We start from the raw sequence: 21,765 nt of genomic DNA, 5'->3' as shown, positions 1-21,765 counted from the left end.
AGCATTTTTAAGGTAAACAGACAACAGTATTATGATGAAAATATCAGAAAAAAAATATTTTTATGTATGGTTTGCTTATATTACTCAATCTTTGCTATGATAGTCTCCTAGAAGATAGGAACCTTAGTGCCTACCAAATATTTAATAAATATGTAACTAAATATAGCACCCTAAAATATTCAATATAACAACATTTTTTATCCCATCTAAAACTGAATTTTATGTTTTTGTAGTTATAAGCTGGGTTTTGATTATACAGATTCTCTACATTGTTTTACCTTGTTTAAGGGGCCAAAGTTCATAACCATTTTATTTTCTGTGGTTAGAGGGTGATGAAGAAGATGAAGCTAATAAAATTGAGGCCTTACATAAAAGAAGAAATCTACTTGCTGCCTTCAGCAAACTTATCATTTATGATATTGTTGACATGCATGCAGCTGCAGACATCTTTAAACACTACATGAAGGTATGGTTTCGTATTCTTATTTTTCTCCTTTCATCTAATTGACAGAGAAATTTGCAATTAAAAATGAAAGGATGATAACAGAAACTAAAATTCACAGCTTTTGCATATATATTATTGATGATTTTCTGATATATTTAAAGTTTCTTTTGTATAAGTATAAGCTTTTTGTTAATCTATATCATTATATCAGTTCCATAAAGTAGGAGTTCTTCACATTTATATGAAAGAATGCTTTATTTTCATGAGGCCATGTACTCTTTTGATCAACATGGAAGAAAGCTGATACTTCTTCAAATATTTTTATAAGTATGCCAACTGTGTACCATGCTGCCTGCCAGGCACTAAAGTTAAAAAGATTCTTTTTTAAATTTCTGTTTTAACGCCAGCCTAAAGCTGGAGATAGTCAAGTAATTAAGTAATTGCATTATACAGTATAATAGAGGTATCTATATGGTTTCCTGGAAGTACGTATATAAAACAGATACCCAACTCTTAAGAAATATGAGGGTTAATGAAAACTGCTTAGAAGTGACTTTTGAACTTAAGTAGGAGACATTAAGCATAAATTAGTCAGGCAAAGAATTAGTGGGAAGACTTATAGACAGATGGAACTTCATGAACATCACAAAGGATTATGAATTGTTTGGGGGAAATGCAAGTTAATTTGACATAGCAGCATAAATTGCTTATGAGAACAAAGCCAGAGATGAGATTTAAAGGAAGTGACAGGTTAAACCTTATATACTGTATGAGAAGTTTGGATTTTTTCCTGAGAGAAGATGTTGAAGTGTTTTAACCTATTCTTCATGATTTTGATAGATACTCACTTTCCTGGCTACTCTTCTTTCCACAAGCTCCATTTTGCTTCTGACCCTCTAAAAAAAGCAGTGCTCAGAAATCTTTATAATGCCTGACAGGCACAGATAGGGAACACTTTTTTTTTTTTCCTCATTCTCATGTGAAAAACACTGTTCAATTTTGTCAGTGTTCAGAATATTGTGTGTGCATTTGATCCACTTGTATGTTTATCTGTGTTTAAGTGTGGTCCAATTCTAGTTAGGACATAGTAACTAATTCATATTTTGCTGACAACTACAGTGCAATGAGCACTGTGCTGGTAGCCAGAGATTTAAATAAGACATGATTTCTGCTCTAATGAGCTTACAGATTAATAGAGAAATTGAAATGTAAACATAATAAAATAATGAATGGCTGCCCTTTTTTGTGTGTGCCATTTATATTTGAGACACTGTTTTTAGGTTTTACATTATCTTTGTTGATTACAGTAACCCTGTGAGGTAAAAAAATAATACCATTTATAGATAAAGGAAATTAAAGCTCAGATAGGTTAAGTAACTTGCCAAGGTCACATAACTATTGAAGTAGCAAAAATTGGGATTGTATTTTAGGTTTGTCTAGCTTCAAGGCTTAGCTCTTTCCACTGGACCATAAAGCCTCACCCTGATTATTATAGTGATAGATGTGCAAATTATAAACTAAGGACAGGATATAGAGAAAGACTTACGTGAGAGGAACCAGAGAAGGTTTTCTAAACTAATATCTAAACAGGGTTTGGATGGATGAATATGAGCTTAACATGGGTTTTCCTTGTCATCCTTTCACAATACTGCATTAGTTTCAATAACTGAGTCTTATCCAAACCTTTTCTCAATGTTATCAATTTTTGCACACCTCTGCTCAAAGGCTTTAATCTTTTTGAGGGTATTCTAATAGCTATTTGCTACCTGTTGTTATATATCCTTGGCTATGTGGCTTTTTGCCCACTTCCTATGTAGTCATTACAAATCTGAATTTATTAGAGATTTGCTTATTGAACCACTTTAGTCTTAATATATCTTTCTCTTGTTTTCCTATATTGAGATCATTTTTAATTGCACTTAAAGGGTGATTCTTTTGAATTATTTCCCTTTCTTTGTACCTCATATCATGGAACATACCCATGTTTTTGAAGATTATGAAAATCAAATTGGCAAGCTAATATATTCACTTTTTCACATAGGTTTATAGTTTGAGGCTGTAGCTTGGAAATAACATCCAGATTTAATGCTTTCAAATAATGCTTTTCCTAATTATTTACTCACAAGGAAAATTATTAAAGCCTTTATCAAAAAGCTGAATTATAAAGAAATTAAAATTTTCTCAGCTACTATTGAAGATGTCTGTTTTTACTGTTTATATTATAATAGTAAAACATAGACATATTGGGGGTAAATGAGATAGTACACAAAAGCATTAAATGAAAAGTCTGTTACTCTGACCTGCCCTTCCCCTTATTTAAACTCACTTCCAGAGAAGTAATTTTAACTCTTTTGGTTTTAGTTTTTCAGGAAGTTTCTACCAAAGTTCTGTTTCTTGATTTGTCACCTTTTAAATAGAGCCTGTTGAATCCATGTTGTAAAGAATGAGGAGTTTCGTTCACCCTATATTACTTCTTCTCTTGGAATTACCAGTTTTTTAGTTTTATTATTATTAATTTCATAATCTTAAATATCAAATGTGTATTCCTCTAACTGTAGACAAAAATCTTTAAACTCGTTATATTTAAGATGAAGAAATTGAATACCTCACTTTTCTATTTCTTTCACCAATCCATTCTTTATCTTAAGAAATTTCAGTAATTTTAAAGCTATGTTTTCTTCTTTTCTTCACAGTATTACAATGACTATGGTGATATTATTAAGGAAACACTGAGTAAAACCAGGCAGATTGATAAAATTCAGTGTGCCAAGACCCTCATTCTCAGTTTACAGCAGGTAAGAAATTTGAAAGGAAAGAGATAAGGAGTAGAATTAATATATTGAGCACTTCCTTGTGCTTAGTATGTGCTAGGTATCTTACCTTATTTAAATTAGGTCTTTCATTATCATTATATCAGTATATTACTGTGGATACTTTCTGGTACAAAAACATGTGTTACATGTCTTTTCTTTTGGAAGATAATCCTATAGTTCATATTTCAAATAGATGAAATCTTAAGGTGAACTACTCTTGGACCAAATGAAATGCCAGATTGGATATTTAAAAAGTAATCATTAAAAAAGAAAAATACAGAAATACATTTTTAAAATACTTAATGAAGAAAGGGCAGCAGTGGTATTCAAATAAGAAAATATGTCACATATTATATAACTAAGATTCCTATTAATACAGATTTGCAGGGGAGGGGTGTAGGTATGTGTGTATATATTTTTTCTACAATGAAGGTCTCATTTCAAATCAGTGGGGAAAGGATTGGGCCTGTTCATTAAATGGTGATGGGTCAATTGACTATGTAGTTGGAAAAAATAGCTATTTATAGCCCTATCTAACATGTACCCAAAATAACTAATAGGTGGATCATATATAAATGTTAAAAATCAAAAGTTTAGGGCCAGCCAAGTGTCTCAGTTGGTTAAGAGTGTGAGCTCTGAGCAACAGGGTCCCCGTTCGATTCCCACATGGGCCAGTGAGCTACGCCCAAGCTGAGCTGCCGCTGAGCTGGTGAAAGCGTGTGCTCTTAGCAGCAAGGTTGCTGGATCGACACCTACATGGGATGGTGGGCTGCGCACCTCTGACCTGCAACTAGATTAAAAGTGGCAACTGGACTTAGAGCTTAGCTTGCGCCCTCCACAACTAAGATTGAAGGACAACAACTTGACTTGGAGCTGATGGGTCCTGGACAAACACAATGTTCCCCTTTCTCAATTCCCCAACACGTTCCCCTCCCTAATTCCCTAATAAAATCTTTAAAAAAAAAATTAAAAGTTTATAAGAAAATAAAAGAGGATATTTTTATATCCTGGATTAGGGAAGTCTTTACTGAGAAAAGAGCCACAAAGTAAAAAATTAATGACATATATAAACTTAATTAGATTTATCGTCAACCAGCACTCCGAACAAAGTTAAGCAAATGACAGATTGGGGGCAAGTATTTTTAATCATACATAACAAATCCTACAAATCAGTAAGAAAGATTAATAAATCCTATAGGAAAGTGAGCAAGGAAGGGATATGAAAAGCCACTTTTCAGAAGAAGAAATCTTAAAAACTAATACTAAACATGAAAAGAGGCATAAATTCATTAATAAGTAATGAAATACAAATTAAAACGAGATATATGTCACTGCTGAAGAGAATGGCATGAATTAAAATGATAGATAATAAATTGAAAAAGATGTGGAAGAAAATTTTGGTCCCTTATGAAAGAGATTGTTTTTGTTTTGGGATATAATTTTACAGTATGTTTTGCAATTTAAGATATGTATTTTTTTAAACCAGTATTTTGCTACTAGGTATCTACATAGATAACATGCAGGTGTTATATATGTAAAAGATATTTCATTGCAGCAGTTTCTGTAATTTTTAAAAATTGGAAATAGTCTCAATGTCCATCAATAGAGGAATGGTTAAATAAACTGATACTGTGAAGTAGCTAAAAGACTTTTAAGACAATATATGAAATGAAAAATAGCAAGTTTTAGGACAAAATATGTAGTGCAATACCATTTATGTAAAATTAAAAACTTTGTATATGAAATATATCAATGTTTCTAAACTGGTCTAGAAAACTTCGGAACTTTTAACACTGGTTACCTTTGACAAGAACGATATTTACTAGAAAAAAGAAAGGAAAATTTTTACTTTGACATGCTTTGAATTTTATACAATGAAATATATTCTTTGTATTCATTTTAAAAGTAAGTTTTAAGGTTAAAGGCTATTGTGTACAATTATCTGTGAAAACATTTTAAAATCTAAGAACTGGTAATCAGTACCTATTAATAAATTTGAAAATCTCTGGAAAAACTGCTGTTCTTAGTCATGGCACAGTAAGTAGATCAGGCCAGACCAATCTATTGCTGAAGAAAACTAAAAAGGTAGATGATAACAAAATTAATAGAAGATGAGCTATTTCAATGGAATGGTGTGATTAAAGTGAATTGGGAGTTTGGGGGGTGAGTAAGTGAAGAAAACAAATGTGAACAATACTTTTCAGGATCTTTGCTATAAAGAGAATCAGAATAATGTGTTGAAGGCTGGCAGAGAAGATGAAGTTAAGAAGTTAGGGCATGCATCTAATAGAGGGAATAGTTAATGATACAGGAGAGAGCAGTAAGCACCAGAGCAAAACTGCTGAGCAGGTAAAAGGGAGTGAGATCCATCCAGTACGTAAAGAGGAAATGGCTTAAGATAAAAGCCTGTACTGTTCATCTGTCATAATAGGCAGAAAGGCAGATGTGTACAGATACAGTTAAGTTTCTAACTTTGGTGGTAGACTGATGGTTGCTTTTATATTCTTTATTACTCCAAGGTTTTGTTTTTGTTCTTACTTTGATACAATAAATGTAATGTATATGTAATTTATAAAACCCTTCTACCTGGCTTAAGAACTTTTTTGTATATTTTGTTATTTGGTGGAAAAAATCATAACCCCATATCTCCAAATGGCCTTTTACATAATGTTCTTGTGTAAGATATAAGTGGAAAAACAAAGTTCTGAACCATGTATTCATATTTTGCCATTACTGAGAAAGTGACAACAAAAAGAATGCATAGATGTTTATGAATACATAGTAAATGTCTATAAACATTTTCCCAACCAAAATTCATTTTTTGTGTGTGAAAAAGAAATAAATTCCTGTTTGCATTTAATCACACAAGTAACATGAAAATCTCAAGAAACTAGTAATATTAGATGACTAATAGGAGAAAGAGAACAGTGTAGCTACTGTTAAATGCAAGGGGGAAAATATATTTTACCATATGCTTATTAAATATTTTTAAATTATATTACCTATTCTAACGACAAATAAAATAAATAAATATTTCTCAGCTGTGTTTTTTTTCTTCTTTTATTCTTTCTACCAGTTGTTTAATGAGCTTGTTCAAGAGCAAGGTCCCAACCTAGATAGGACATCTGCCCATGTGAGTGGCATTAAAGAATTGGCACGTCGCTTTGCCCTTACATTTGGACTGGACCAAATCAAGACACGAGAAGCAGTTGCCACACTTCACAAGTGAGTGAGCTAAATAAACACTTCTTATTGTACAGAATCTGGTTTACTGGAATTTAACATAACTGTTATATGACCCATTTTTAAAGTGACAACTGTTAGAATTTTTAAGTTATAAGAGCTTTAGAAATTGTCTAGTCTAGTCATTCTCAACTAGGAGATCATTTTTAATTTGGAAAAAACTTAAAATCTGCCCCTTTTTTTAACCTTAGAAGGTATAGAAAGTAAAGTTCAACAAAATACTCGTATCTGGTCTCTCAGAAAAAATTTTGTGGGAGAATGGGTTTAAAAACACTGTGCAGTACTGGTTTGGTAAACCTCATTTCATAACTAAAAATTGTGTGACAGAAAACTCTAAAGTACCTTACAAAAACACACAACTGCTTGGTACCATGACCAACTCAAATAACCAAATTGTCTGGCAATCTAATTATTTTTCCAAGGTATCCTGTCCCCTAAAGGATACACATAAAAATTTAGATTTATGGCTGATTAGAAATTTTTAATTTTTTAATTATTTAATTATTTTTCAAAACTTAGAGTTTTCTACTATAAATAATAACATTAAATATTTATTGTGCAAATATGTCATAGAATTAACATTATTTTACCATTTGAATTTATCAGATTTTACTGCCTTCAGTGATGATTTTATTGCCTTCCCAACTGTTTTAGAAATTCTAGCCCATTGAGAGAACTACACTAGCTATCTGGAAAAATAAGATGATATATTTTTTTATTTCAGGGATGGCATAGAATTTGCCTTTAAATACCAAAATCAGAAAGGACAAGAATATCCACCTCCTAATCTGGCTTTCCTGGAAGTACTAAGTGAATTTTCTTCTAAACTTCTTCGACAAGACAAAAAGACTGTGTAAGTTGCACACTGCAGAAGTAGCTTTTATCGTGACACTATTGTAATTTTAAATGTTTATTTTTTGAAAGCATCTTAATCATCTAGATATAGTTATTATTATTGATAACTTAGTCTCTGATGGTTTGTTTTAAGGAACTATAATTAGTTTTCAAGCTTTCTTATACTGCGGGTGCCGAAAAAATGAATACAAGTGGACACTGGTCAACATTGCTCAAGCAGTAGTTTGCCGTAATCAGAAGTGTTTGGATGCTGATGGTAACCACTTTGAGCACCTCTTGTAACTGCAGAAGTCAAACATGACTTGTATTCATCTTTTGTTATCAGTATATATTCAGTATTACAATATTAATACAGTTTTCCTTTCTTAAAATGTGTATACATTTTTTTGGCACCTTCTGTAGTTGTTTCACTGCTCACCTTTCAGTTCCTAGAATTTGCAAGATTAAATTAAGCAAGTGGAAATTATTTCTTGCTCTGCAATTCAGAAATGTATAAACATTGGCTTAGGCATTGTGTAACTTTTTCCCTTTTATATTAATTTTTTTTTATTTGACTTGTTTCAAGAAAATAGATTTTTTTCTATTTTCTGTTTTTAATAACACTCTTTAGAAATAATATGCAGTTTTCAGAAAAGTTGATGGGCTAAGTCTTTCTTATTTAGAACTAGGAAATTTGAGTGATTCTGTAATGATCCCAAATTGTATAAATTGATAGGAGGAAAATGAGTCAGTTACAATAATATGATAAATGAACAGGAATTTGAAGAAACAATTAAAGCTTATCTTAATATAAGTGATAGTTTTAAGGAAAGATGTTGATCAGAAAATATTTATTAAGCCCATAGTATAGTCAGGTACTGTTCTATAGCTATTGTTCTAATATGGCCAGGCAGTGAACAATACAAAGTTTCTTCTTCCAGAAAGCTTGTGCTCTAATGCAGAAACATACAAGAGTTTCAGGCACCGAAGTAGGATAATATGTTAGAGAATGAATGATTTGGGGTATTGGTGGGGGAGGGGTGGTTTGAAATTTTTAATACAGGTATTTACAGGTCTCCTTTCCCTCTGAGCACTACTTTAGCTGCATGTTGTAAATTTGGTATCTACTTTTTTGTTTTCATTCATCTCAAAGTATTTTCTCAGTTCCCTTGTGATTTCTTTTTAATTTATTAGTCTGTTCAGGAGTATTTTATTCCATTTCCACATACTTGTGAATTTCCAAATTTTCCTTCCATTACTGATTTCTAATTTCATTCTCTTGTTCTTATAGAACATGCTTTGTGTAATTTTAAGCCTTTTTTTTATATTTATTGAGGCTTGTTTTATGGACCAACTTCTAGTCTATTCTGGAGAATGTTCCAATGTATACTTGAGGAGAATGTGTATTTTACTGCTATTGATGAGTGGAGTTTTTTTCTATAGACAGATGTCTTAGGTCCAGTTGGCTTGTAGATTTGTTTATAATGTTGTTCAAGTCTTCTATTTTCTTGTTGATCTTTTCTCTAGCTCTGTACATTATTGAAAATGAGATGTTGAAATCTATATTATTGAATTATTATTTCACCTTTCAGTTCTGTAAGTTTTGCTTCATATATTTTGGGGCTCTGTTGTTAGGTGTATATATGTTTATAATTGTTATGTCTTCCTGATGGATTAACTTTTACTTACCATTATAAAATGTCCTCTGGGGGGCCGGCCGAGTGGCTCAGTTGGTTAAGAGCTCACTCAAGAGTTTGAGCTCTGAGCAACAGCGGTTCGATTCCCAGCCCGAGCTGAGCAGCTGCCGAGCTGCCAACAGGTGGCAGGATGGCTCAGCTTAAAAAAAAAACTAAAACAAAGTAAAATGTCCTCTGTCTCTAGTAATTTTTATCTTAAAATCTATTTTGTCTGATACTAGTGTAACCATCCAGCTCTATTTTAGTTACTGCTTGCATGGTATACCTTTTTTTTCATCCTTTCACTTTCGTCTTTTTATCTTTGAATCTAAGGTATGTTTCTTATAGACTAGCATATAGTTGGATTGTATTTGTTTTATCCAATCCATTATATTTTTTGTTTTCTTTATGTCTGTGTCTTTGGTTTTCCCTCCTTTATTGCCTCCTTTTATATTAAATGTATATTCTTTTATATTAAATGTATATTTTCTAGTGTAACACTTAATTTCTTCAAAAATCTTTAATTGTACTTTTTAGTTGTTTTCTCAGTAGTTTTTCTAGGCCTTTCAGTATACATATTCACTTATCAAATTTTACTTCGGATGTATTTTAAGGAACTATAAAAACTTTACTCCTATATAGCTCTACTCCCTCCCTCCCTTTTTTTTGTGATATTGTTATACATACAGCATCTAAATATGTTACAAACCCAACAATACATTGTTATAATTATTACTTGATATAATTGTATGTCTTCTAAATAAGCTGAGAGAAGAATGAAAGTGAAGTATATATTTAGTTTGTTATATTAACCTTCTTATTTACCATTTCTGGTTCTCTTTATTTCTTTCTATGGGTTTGAAATACCATTTGGCATCATTCTTTTACTTAAATACATCTTTGCTCCCACCCAATTCTTTTGTGTTTATTGTCAACTATATTATATTTCTATATTATTGGCCCAACAATACAGTGATACGTATTGTTTTATATAATTGCTTTTTTTTTTAAAGATTTTTATTGGGGAATTGGGGGGATGGGAACAGTGCTGGGGAATTGGGGGAAGGGGAACAGACAAGTTGTTGTCGTTTTGTTCTTCAGTCTAGTTGTGGAGGACGTTGCTTCACTGGCCCAAGTTGGCACCATCATTGCGCTTTTCCCGGGTGAGGCAGATCAGTCGCCGGCTTCTGGACGGCAACTCACTGCGGCTGCTGGCTGCTCACGCTGGCTGCTGGCTACACACGGTAACCCATGGCAACCCACTGCCACAGGGGCTGCAGCCTACGCTGTCACCGGCAACTCAGGCAGCCCAGCTCCAGGTTGAGCTGTTGTTCAGCATCTTAGCTGTGGAGGGCAGTGTCACTGGCCCTCATATGTGGGATCTGAACCGGGGCTCTCTGGCGTCCCAAGCCAGTTCTTAACCATCGCGCCACTCGACCGGCCCTATAATTGCTTTTTAAATCAGTTAAAATAATAAAGGATAAGCAAATATGCAATTATATTGTCTTTTATAAATACAGTAATTACCTTGGTTTGTGAGCATAATTCGTTCCAGAAACAAACTACTCATATTGCAAGACATCGCTCATTTACCAACTTAAAATGTATTAGAAATGTTTGCTCGTCTTGTGGAACACTCGCAAACCACATTACCGTTACTTACAATCCAAGGTTTTACTGTACCTACCAATTACGTTCCAGCACTCTTTGGTTTTCCATGTAAATTCAGCTTACTCTCTGGTGTCATTTGCTTTCAACCTGAAGAACTTCCTTGAGTGTTTCTTGTAAGACAGGTAGGCCAGCAACAAATTTTCTCAGCTTTTGTTCACTTGGGAGTGCTTTTATTTTATCTTAAGCTTTGAAATATAGTTATACTAGATATAAGATTCTTGTTTGATAGTTTGTTACTTTTAGCACATAGACTGTTATCCCATTCATTGCCTTCTGGCCTACATTGTGTCTGATGAGACGTCAGCTTTTGAACTTAATGGAGTTCCCTTGTGTATAATGAGCTACTTTTACTTGTCTCTCATTACTTTCAAGACTTTTTTTTAATCTTTGTCTTTCAATATTTTGCTTATGCTGCATCTGGGTGTGGATCTCTTTGCATTTTGCCTGTTTGGACTTTGTTGAATTTTGAGGATATGTAGATTAATGTTTTTCTTCAGATTTGTTGCTGCTCCTTTCTTCTCCTGGTACACCCATTACACATGTCATTGTAGTTAATGATATCCTCACATTTCTTTCAGGCTCTGTTAATTTTTCTTCATTCTTTTTTTTCTCTGTTCTTCAGATTGTATAATCTCTATTGATACATCTTCACGGTTACTAATTCTTTCTTCTGCCAGCTCAAATCTGTTGAGCCCCTGTAATGAATTTTAAATTTTTGTTGTACTTTTCTGCTATGGAATTTCCATTTGTTTTTTTTGTTTTTATCATTTTTATCTTTTTATTCATATTTTCTATTAAATGAAAGAATACTTTGAAGTAGGCATGCTTTCCTTTAGTTCTTTGAACATATTTATAATTATTTTCAATTTTTATGGACCAAAGTTCTGTGGCTTGCTCTTTTTTTTTTTTTTCTGTATGTAGGTCACATTTCACTATTTTTTGCACGTCTCCCAATGTTTTGTTGAAAACTGAATATCTTAGATAATATATTGCATATATGATACATTGTAAAATAATGTACCTACTCTTGATACTGATTCTCTGCCCCCCCCCCCCGCCCCAGATTGATGTTGTTTGCTTGGTCATTTGTTTGTTTAGAGACTTGGATGTACAAACTCTGTGAAGTCTGTTGCTCTTGCAGTGTGCAGCCTCTGCTGTCCTTGCTCAGATTTTTTTTTCCCCTCATTTTGTATCATTTGGCTTAGGTACCTAGGGATCTGCCCCTGTGTCAGCATAAACCTCTTATTAATCAAAGGTTGTGCTTAAACCTCCTTAACCAATTAGATTTTTCCCTTTTACTGTTGTATATGAGTGTGTAGCTTGAAGGCTGCTATCACAGCTCAAGTTTACTTTGCCCGCTGTCCACCAGGGGACTTTCAGCTTGGAAATTCTCTCTTTGCTTCTGAGAAGGGCAGCCTTGGGTGTGCACAATCTTCCAGACTAATAGGGAAGCATGTGATTTAATTTTATTTATTTATTTGAACTTTATTTTTATAGAACAGTTTTAGGTTCACAGCAAAATTGAGAAGGTACATAGAATACCCATATTCCCTGCCCCCACCCCAAGCTCAGCCTCCCCCATTGTCAACATTCCCCATCAGAATGGTATCTCTGTTAACAAGTGATGAACCTACCTTGACACGTCTTAATCATCCGTAGTTCCTGGTTTATATTACAGTTCATTCTTGGTACTGTACATTCTGTGGATTTAGACAAATGTATAATGACATGTATCCATCATCATTGTATCATACAGAGTGTTTTCACTTCCCTAAAAATCCTGTGTTCTGCCTCTTCATCCTTCCTCCTTTCCTCCCAACCCTTGACAGCCCCAGATTGTTTTAGTTTCCATAGTTTTGCCTTTTTCAGAATGTCATATAGTTGAAATTATAGAGTATGTAGACTTTTTCATCTCAGCTTCTTTCACATAGTAATATGCATTTAAAGTTCCTCCATTCTTTTCATAGCTCAATAGCTCATTTCTTTTTAGCATTGAATATTCCATTGTCTGGATGTACCACAGATTATTTATCTATTGCCCTACTGAAGGACATCTTGGAAGGTTGCTTCCAAATTTTGGCAGTTATGAATAAAGCTGCTGTAAGTTTTTATTAAAATTTAAGTTTTCAGCTCCTTTGGGTAAATGCCAAGAAGTGCAGTTGCTGGGTTGCATGGTAATAATATGTTTAATTTGTAAGAAACCACCAAACTGTCTTCCAAAAGTGGCTGTACCATTTTGCATTCCTGCTAGCATTTGGTATTAGTGCTCTGGATTTTGGTCTTTCTAATAGGTGTATAGTAGTATCTTGTTGTTTTTTTAATTTGCATTTCCCTGATGACGATGACATATGATATGGAGCATCTTTTCATATGCTTATTATTTGCCATCTGTATGTTTTCTTTGGTGAGGTGTCTGTTCAGGTCTTTTGCCCATTTATTAATGATTGTTTTCTAAATGAGTTTTAACAGTTCTTTGTATATTAGATAACAGTCCTTTATAGATGTGTATTTTGCAACTATTTTCTCCAGTCTAGGATTGTCTTCTCATTGTCTACACAGTGTCTATTGCAAAGCAGAAGTTTTTAATTCTAATGAAGTACAGCTTATCAATTATTTTTTGCAGGGATCTTTGCCTTTGGTATGGTATCTAAAAAGTCCTTGTCATACCTAAGGGAACCAGAAACGGTAAATAAGAAGACTAATATAGCAAACTATAAATGTATACTTCACTTTCATTCTCTCAGCTTATTTAGAAGATGTACGATTATATCAAGTAATAATTATAACTGTATTATTGTTGGGTTTGTAACATATTTAGATGCTGTATGTAATCTTTAATTGTATTTTTTAGTTATTTTCTCAGTTTTTCTAGGCCTTTCAGTATACATATTCACTTATCAAATTTTACTTCAGTTGTATTTTAAGGGAATATAAAAACTTTACTCCTATATTAGCTCTACTTCCTCCCTCCCTTTTTTGTGTATGGAGTTGTATGAGTTCTTTATAAATTTTGGATATTAATCCCTTACCAGATGTATTATTGGCAAATATCTTCTTCCATTCAGTAGGTTGTCTTTCTGTTTTGTTGATGGTTTCTTTTGCTGTGCAAAACCTTTTTAGTTTGATGCAGTCCCGTTTGTTTATTTTTTTCTTTTGTTTCTCTTGCCCGATGAGACATATCCAAAAAAATATTACTAAAGGTAATGTCTGAAAATTTGCTACCTATGTCATCTTCTTGGCATTTTATGGTTTGGGGTCTTACATTCCATTTTGAGTTTCCTCTTGTATATGGAGAAGAAGGTGGTCCAGTTTCATTTTTTGCATGCATCTGTCCAGTTTTTCCAGCACCATTTATTGAATAGATTGTTTTTATCCCAATGTATATTCTTGCTTTCTTTGATAGATTTAATGACCTTATAGGCATGGGTTTATTTCTGGGCTCTTTATTCTGTTCTATTGGTCTGTTTTTTTGTTGTTTTTTTTGTTTTTCTACTTCAGCTAAAGACAGCCTTTACTAAGCTCCAAAGCAACCTTTTGGGTAAGTGGTACCTTACTCTTATTAAAGAAAAGTCTTTACTGCTGAGGGCACTGCGTCTCTGGAGTTGATTTAGAGGACACGTATAGAATAGGGTGTGATTTCTTCCAAGTTTTCTTTTCCAATTTGCTTGCAGTTTCTTTTCCTTCTTTCACTTCTGTTTGAAGCTTTGATTCAGCAGCTAACCTGGGAGAGTTTCCACTTCTTTCACTTGTGGCTGGAACATCTATAAGTTTCACACGTTTCTTTTCCTTTGTTGTTTGATTAGTCACAGGCAGATTTTTGTGAGGAGAGAGAATGACTTCTGGTGTGCTTACAGAAACTAACTGCAAGTTATCATCTTCTAAATTGTTAGTACAGGACTGTGCCTCCTCTTTCTGAGGTGGTAATCTGTAAACTTCCCCAACAGCACTGTCGGCACATACATTGTTAGGGGTGGTGATATCCACAGGCAGTACCTCACGCCTCTTTTTGAGTACAGGCACTTCAATTTTTTCTTCAGGTTCATACTTCAGTTTTAACTCATCTATTTTAGCTCTCAGTTTCATATTTTCACTTTGGAAAAGCTGGAGGCATCTTTCATTGGTAAAACGTTTTCTGCTCAATATCCAGAACCTGTTGGCTCTCAAACAATGCTTTCATTCTCTGTATGGACAAATTCACCTTTAGTGCTTTCATTTTCTTTGTTTAAGTTGTCAAGCTTTATCTGAAGTAAAGCTGTGTAATAGGTATTATCTTTCAGAGCATCAGAGCTGTCTGAAAGCTTCGATTCCATACTTTCATATAAACTCTTAAATTTCTCCAGGTTTCTAATTTCACCTGAGAGATGTTTAATTTCACCATTCTTCTGCTCCAACATGGCAAACAACCATTCCTGCTGCTCACATTCAGTTTGAGACCCTTTCATTTGTAGCAGTGTGACGATTTGTAACTTCATTCTTTGCATTTGTTCTCTGTTAAATGCATTTTGCTTCTTTAGTGACTGATACTTGACTTTCATACTGATAAACTGACGTTCCATTGCTACCCTTCGATCTTCCACCTCTGCAAACAAAGAGTTGCCTTTACTATTGGGGTCCAGGGCTTGCTGGAGTGCCTGGTCTAATTGCACTTGAAAATCTTGATTTGCTACACAAGCTTTCTGTAAGGCATTACAGTAAGAAACCGCTTCTTTTTCTCGCTCCTCTTTTTCTTCTTTAAGCCGCTCAACCTGGCACATTAAATTAGAATTAAGTTCTAGTTGTGCTTGTCTGTATTGTAGTTCATTCACTTCTTCTTTGAGGGTGGTCTTCATACTTTCCATTTCAGTCAGCTCAATTTTAAGAGCCAGCATCTCTGAAGACATGCTTTCATTTACACATTCAGACATTATCCACATTTCCTTTGATTTACAAGATATGAGTCCCTTCTGATGATCTACTTTGTGCTTCAGCTGCTTTTCACTAAGCCTAGCTTCATCTAACTCCGCTTTCAGTTTTTCTAACTTATTTTTTAGTTCATTCACTTCCTGTCTATGGCTTCGGCTCAGTTGTTCTTCTAATTTCTCCAGGTGCATTTTTTTTATCTTGTTTAAGAGCTTCACTTTCAGAGCTCAGACTTTCTAACATTCGACTCTTGAGCTCAACTTCTCTCTGAAGAGTATATTTTTCTTGTTCATAATTCTCAGTAATGGTCATCATTTCATTACGACATTTATCTAATTGTGTCTGCAATTCATTTCGACTCTCCACTAGTTGCAAACCATACTGTGCAGCTTTTAGTAGCTCTTCTTCAACATCATTGAGCTTGTAACGAAGATCTGAGATTATATTTACCTCCATAATTTTTTCCTATTTTTTATCTACTCCGAGACGTCAGCCAACTCCCTCAGCTTGCTCTCTGGTAGGCGCCACAACTTTTTGAATGCATTTCCCGCGAGAACATGCCTGGTCTGTGTGTTTTTATGCCAGTAACATGCTGTGTGATACCTCCAACTTTGTTCTTCTTTCTATTCGGGGTCTTTTGTTGTTCCATATAAATTTTAGGATTATGTATTCTAGTTCTGTGAAAAATGCCATTAGTACTCTGATACGTATTGCATTGAATTTATGGATTGCTTTGGGTAGAATGGACATTTTTTTTTTCTTTTTCTTTTTAGCTGAGCCATCCTGCCACCTGTTGGTAGCTCAGCGGCAGCTCAGCTCGGGCCGGGCATCGAACTGCTGTTGTTTTAAGTGTCTTACAATTTTCTGAGTACAGGTTTTTTACCTCATTGGTTAAATTTATTCCTAGGTATTTGCATTTTTCTATGTAATTGTAAATGGGATTGTTTTCCAAATTTCTCTTCCTGATAGTTCTTTATTTGTGCATAAAAATGCAACTGATTTCTGAATATTAATTATGATTCTGCTAGTTTACTAAATTCATTTATCAGTTCTAATAGTTGTTTTCTGATGAAATCTTTTGGGTTCTCTATATATAATATCATGCCATCTGCAAATAATGACAGTTTACATGCCTTTTATTTCTTTTTCTTGTTTTGATTGGTAGGGCTAGGATTTCCAATACTATGTTAAACAAAAGTGGTGAATGTGAACATCCTTGTCTTGTTCTGATGTTACGTAAAACACTTGTAGCTTTTCACCATTAAGTATAATGTTAGCAGTGGGTTTGTCATATACGGTCTTTATTATGTTGAGATATGGTCTTTCTATTCCCACTTTCTTGAGAGTTTTGTTATAAGTGGATGCTGGATTTTGTCAAATGCTTTTTCTGCATCTAGTGATATGATCATATAATTTTTACCTTTCATCTTGTTTATGTGGTATATCATGTTAATTGATTTGCCGATATAGAACCATTCTTGCATCCCAGGAATAAATCCCACTTGATCATAGTTTATGATCTTTTCAATGTATTGTTGAATTCAGTTAGCTAATACTCTGTTCAGGATTTTTGCATCTGTGTTCATTAGGAATATTGGCCTATAATTTTCTCTTTTTTTGTGATGTCTTCAGTTTTGGAATCAGGTTGGCCTCGTAAAATAAGCTTTGTCAGCCTTCCCTCCACTTGAATTTTTTGATAGTTTGAAAAGGATAGGTATAAATTCTTCTTTGCATGTTTGGTAAAATTTACCTGTGAAGCTATCTGGTTCTGGACTTTTGTTTGTTGGGAGTTTTTGGTTACTGACTCAATTTCGTTTGTAGTAATCAGCCTGTTCAGATTTTCAGTTTTTTCTTGACTCAATCTTGGAAGATTGTATGTTTCTAGGAATATATCCATTTCTTCCAGATTGTTGTTTGTTGGCATATAATTGTTTGTAGTATTTTCTTAGAATGTTTTCTATTTCTGTGATGTTAGTTGTCACTTATGTTTTATTTTATTTATTTGGGTCCTCATTTTTTTGTTGAATCTGGTTAAAGGTTCATCAATTTTGTTTATCTTTTCCAATAACCAGTTTTTGGTATCACTGATCTTTTGTTTTTTCGGTTTTTTTTTTTAGATTCTATTTCATTTATTTATGCTGTCATTTTTACTATTTCCTTCCTTCTACTCAACTTGGGCTTTGTTTGCTGTTCTTTTTTTAGTTCTTTTAAGTGTAATGTTACATTGTTTGAGATTTCTCTTGTTTCTTGAGTTGGGCCTGTCTGTATTGCTATGAATTTCCCTCATAGGATTGCTTTCACTGTGTCCTGTAGATTTTGGGTTGTTGTGTTTTCTTTTTCATTTGTCTCAAGGTATCTTTCTTGATTTCTTCCTTTATCTCCTTGTTTTCCCATTTATTGTTTAGTAGCATGTTATTTAGCCTCCATGTGTGTTTTTCAGTTTAATTGATTTCTAGTTTCATGTCATAGTGGTCGGAGAACACACTTGATTTATTGAGTCTTCTTAATTTATTGAGACTTGTTTTGTGGCCAAGCATGTAATCTATCTTGGAAAGTGTTTCATGTACACTTGAAAAGCAGGGTAGCGCTGTGTTGTAGTCTGAAGCCCGCCTCCAGATGTGTTGGTTCTTGGGCCTCTTGGGAGAGGCTCCCATGCAGCCCAAGGCCAGCCACTGCCTGTGACTGGCCTGGGGCTGCCTAGTAGGAGCTACAAAGCTACCCGCAGTTGATCGCTGCTAGTGCTCAACCTGGCAGCGCATGTAGAGGCCATGCTGCGTACCAAGGCCAGCTGCCACCAGTACTGGGCCTGGAGCAGTTCAGGAAAAGGTCCAGAGCACCCTGAGGCCTGCTGTCGACTGCCTGTAAGGCTCAGCCGCTGAAAAGCCTTGTGTGGTACACAAGTTGGGTATTGTAGGGTCTCGGGGATTCACCAGGGTGGGGTTAGTGGTGTTTGACAGGTTAATGCAGATTCGGGTTTGGTGCCCGTGCTAAGCCTGGTGCCTACAGATACCCAAGAGTTGTCAAAGACAGGTTGCAGCACAGGCCAGGGCTGGCTGCTTGGCTGCTGAAAGAGCTTCATATGGTGTGTGAGCTGGGGCTGGCTTTTTGCCGCAGAAGGTACCTCCGATTGTGTGCAAGTTGGGTGAGGCAGGTTCCAGGGAGTCATCAGGGTGGTGCAAGCAGATTTCACCAGGTTAATGCAGATTCATATTTGGATGTGTGGGCAGAGGGCTAAACACAAAAAAGATGGCGCCTGCCTGAATATTGCACTGGAGGAGGGCTCAACACAGGGACAATGGCAACCATCCCTCTGACACTCATACCATAGCCGTACAACTCAGTTTCTCCCTCTGTCTCTGGTGCCCCCCTGAGTTGTTGTCCCTCCACCAGGGCCTGAAATGAGTGCCTAGGAGCAAGCAAGTCTGTGTATGGGCCCTTTAAGTGGATACCTGAGTTTCCAGCAGCCTTCCATCTCTCCCTGATGTCCGGAATCCCCACTAATTTTCACAGCTAAATGTGGGGTCTCTGGTATTCCAGGCTATGTGGTCCCAGAGTGGATCTGGGAACCCTCATTTCCTCAGTGGATACATCTGCAGCTGAGATAGTCTTGCCAGTTCTCATCCAACACACATGGGTGTGTGGGGCCAGCCTGTTTTGCGTCTTCACTCCTACACGTCTTAAAGTGGCTTCTTTATATCCTTAGTTATAGGACTTCTATTCAGTTAGTGTTCAGATGGTTCTTCTGGTTTGTTGTTCTATAATTTATTTGTAATTTTAACGTGGTCATGGCAGGAGGCATTTACCTACTCCACCATCTTGACCAGACTCCTTTTTGGTAAATTTTTAGGGTTTTCTACATAGACAATCTGTGCCATCTGGGTTCAAGGACAGTTTGATTTCTATCCGTCCAATCTGTGTATTTTTTATTTCCTCATCTTATTGCATTAACTAGAATTGCCAGTACAGTGTTGAAGCGGGGAGTGGTTAAAAAGGGACATTCTTGCCTTGTAACTGATTTAGTAGGAAAGTTTCATGTTTCTCAGCATTAAGTATGATGTTAGTTATACAGTATATTTCTAAATGTTCTTTATCAAGTTAAGGAAGTTCCCCTTTATTCCTAGTATACTGAGAGTTTTTATAATGAATGGGTGTTGTATTTTGTCAAATGCCTTTTCTGTATCAGTGTGATCATTTGATTTTTCTTTTTTCATCCTGTTAATATGGTGGATTACATTAATTTTTGAATGTTGAACTATCCTTGCATATATGGGTTATACCACTTGGTCATGGTGTATATAATTCTGTTTTTGCATTGTTGGATTCTATTTATTGCATTTATGTTCATGAAGGTATTAGTCTGTAGTTTTTTTGTAATGTCTTTGTTTGGCTTTGGTATTAGGGTAATGCTGGCCTCATAGAATGAGTTATGAATTATTCTGTCTGCTTCTATCCTCTGAAAGAGATTGTAGAGAAGTGTATTTTCTTCCATAAATGTTTGGTTGAATTCACCAATGAATCCATTTGAGCCTCATGCTTTTCTGTTTTGAAGAATTATTATTGATTCAATTTACTTAATAAATATGGGCCTATTCAGATTGTCTATTTCTTGTGTTAGTTTTGGCAAATTATGTGTTTCAAGGAATTGGTTTGTTTCGTTGTCAAACTTGTGGACGTAGAGTTGTTTATAGTATTACTTTATTTTCCTTTTATTGTCCATAGCTTCTGTATAGTGATATGTCCTCTTCCATGTCTGATATTAATAATTTGTGTCCTCTTTTTTTCTTAGCTAGCTTCGCTAGAGGCTTATAAATTTTATTGATCTTTTCAAAGAACCAGCTTTGGTCTTGCTGATTTTCTGATTCCTGTGTTCAATTTCATTGACGTCTACTGTAATTTTTCATACTTTTTTTCCACATTGGATTTGATTTGTTCTTATTTTTCTAGTTTCCTAAGGTGGAAGTTTACTGATTTTAGATTTTTCTTTTTTCTAATATGTACTTTCCGTGCTATAAGTTTCCCTCTGAACACTGCTTTAACTGTGTCTCACAAATGTTGATGTTATTTTCTTTTTAATTTAGTGTAAAACATTTTTAAATTTTGTGATTTCTTCTTTAGCTTGTGTTATTTAGAGATGTGTTGTTTAATCTCCATGTATTGGGGGGTTTTCCAGCTATCTTTCTGATATTGATTTCTAGCTTAATTCCACTGTGGTCTGAGAGCAGACACTGCATGATTTCTATTCTTTTAAATTTGTTAAGATGTGTTTTCTGGCCTGTCTTGAATGTTCCTGGTGAGCTTGATTAAAATGTGTTTTCTGCTGTTGTTGGATGAGGTAGTCTATAGATATCAATTATATCTAGGTAATTAATGGTGTACTTGAATTCAACTTTGTTCTTAGTGATTTTCTGACTACTGAATCTGTCCATTCCTGATAAGAGGTGTTTAACTCTCCATCTATGATAGTGGATTCATCTGTTTCTCTGTATAGTTCTCATAGTTTTTGCCACACATTGTTTCATACTCTTTTGTTAGGCACATACACATTAAGGATTATGTCTTCTTGGAAAATTGACCTCTTTATCAGTACTTAATGCCCTTTTTTTTTAAGATTTTATTGGAAGGGAATAGTGTTGGGGAATTGGAGAAGGGGGACATTGTGTTTTTCCAGGACCCATCAGCTCCAAGTCAAGTTGTTGTCCTTCAATCTTAGTTGTGGAGGGCACAAGCTCAGCTCCAAATCCAGTCTCAGCTTTCAGCCTAGTTCTGGGGTAAGGGGGTGGAGGGGGGAGGCGCAGTCCACCATCCCATGCAGGAGTCAATCCAGCAACCTTGTTAAGAGCACACCAAGAGCACAGCAACTTGGTTAAGAGCTCTAACCAACTGATCCGGCAGCTCTGGCTGCTCAGCTCAAGGTGCTGTGTTCAATTTTAGTTGCAGGGGGCAAAACCCACCATCTGATATGGAAGTTGAACTGGCAACCTTATTGTTAAGAGCTCACGTTCGCGTTCTAACCAAATGAGCCACTCGGCCAGCCCCGTAGTGACCTTCTTTACCTGTAATAATTTTCCTTGCTTTGAACTCTGCTCTGAAATTAATATAGCAAGTCCTGCTTTTTTTTTTTATTAGTGTTAGCATGGTATATCTTTCTCGATCTATTTACTTCTTTTTTTTTTAAGATTTTATT

General features: G+C 34.9%; 2 protein-coding genes across 2 annotated transcripts in view; one reads left to right on the top strand and one right to left on the bottom strand.

The window, feature by feature from the left end:
- STAG1 (STAG1 cohesin complex component) overlaps nt 1-21,765 on the top strand; it is a 392,478-nt gene that overhangs the window by 356,883 nt on the left and 13,830 nt on the right. The window contains exons 25-28 of the mRNA XM_019654594.1: nt 327-466; nt 3,139-3,240; nt 6,335-6,483; nt 7,226-7,354. Coding sequence (XP_019510139.1) covers nt 327-466; nt 3,139-3,240; nt 6,335-6,483; nt 7,226-7,354 — 520 coding nt within the window. The remainder of the gene's footprint in view (nt 1-326; nt 467-3,138; nt 3,241-6,334; nt 6,484-7,225; nt 7,355-21,765) is intronic.
- On the bottom strand, nt 14,256-16,037 carry LOC109389239 (protein Spindly-like). Its single transcript, XM_019654595.1, is given in 4 exon segments — nt 14,256-14,816; nt 14,818-14,874; nt 14,876-15,778; nt 15,780-16,037. Coding segments are annotated over 4 exon segments (1,779 nt in total).

The sequence above is a fragment of the Hipposideros armiger genome, unplaced genomic scaffold (assembly GCF_001890085.2).
Source record: "Hipposideros armiger isolate ML-2016 unplaced genomic scaffold, ASM189008v1 scaffold_226, whole genome shotgun sequence".
Taxonomy (NCBI): Eukaryota; Metazoa; Chordata; class Mammalia; order Chiroptera; family Hipposideridae; genus Hipposideros; species Hipposideros armiger.
This window is presented reverse-complemented; position numbering and strand designations above follow the sequence as displayed.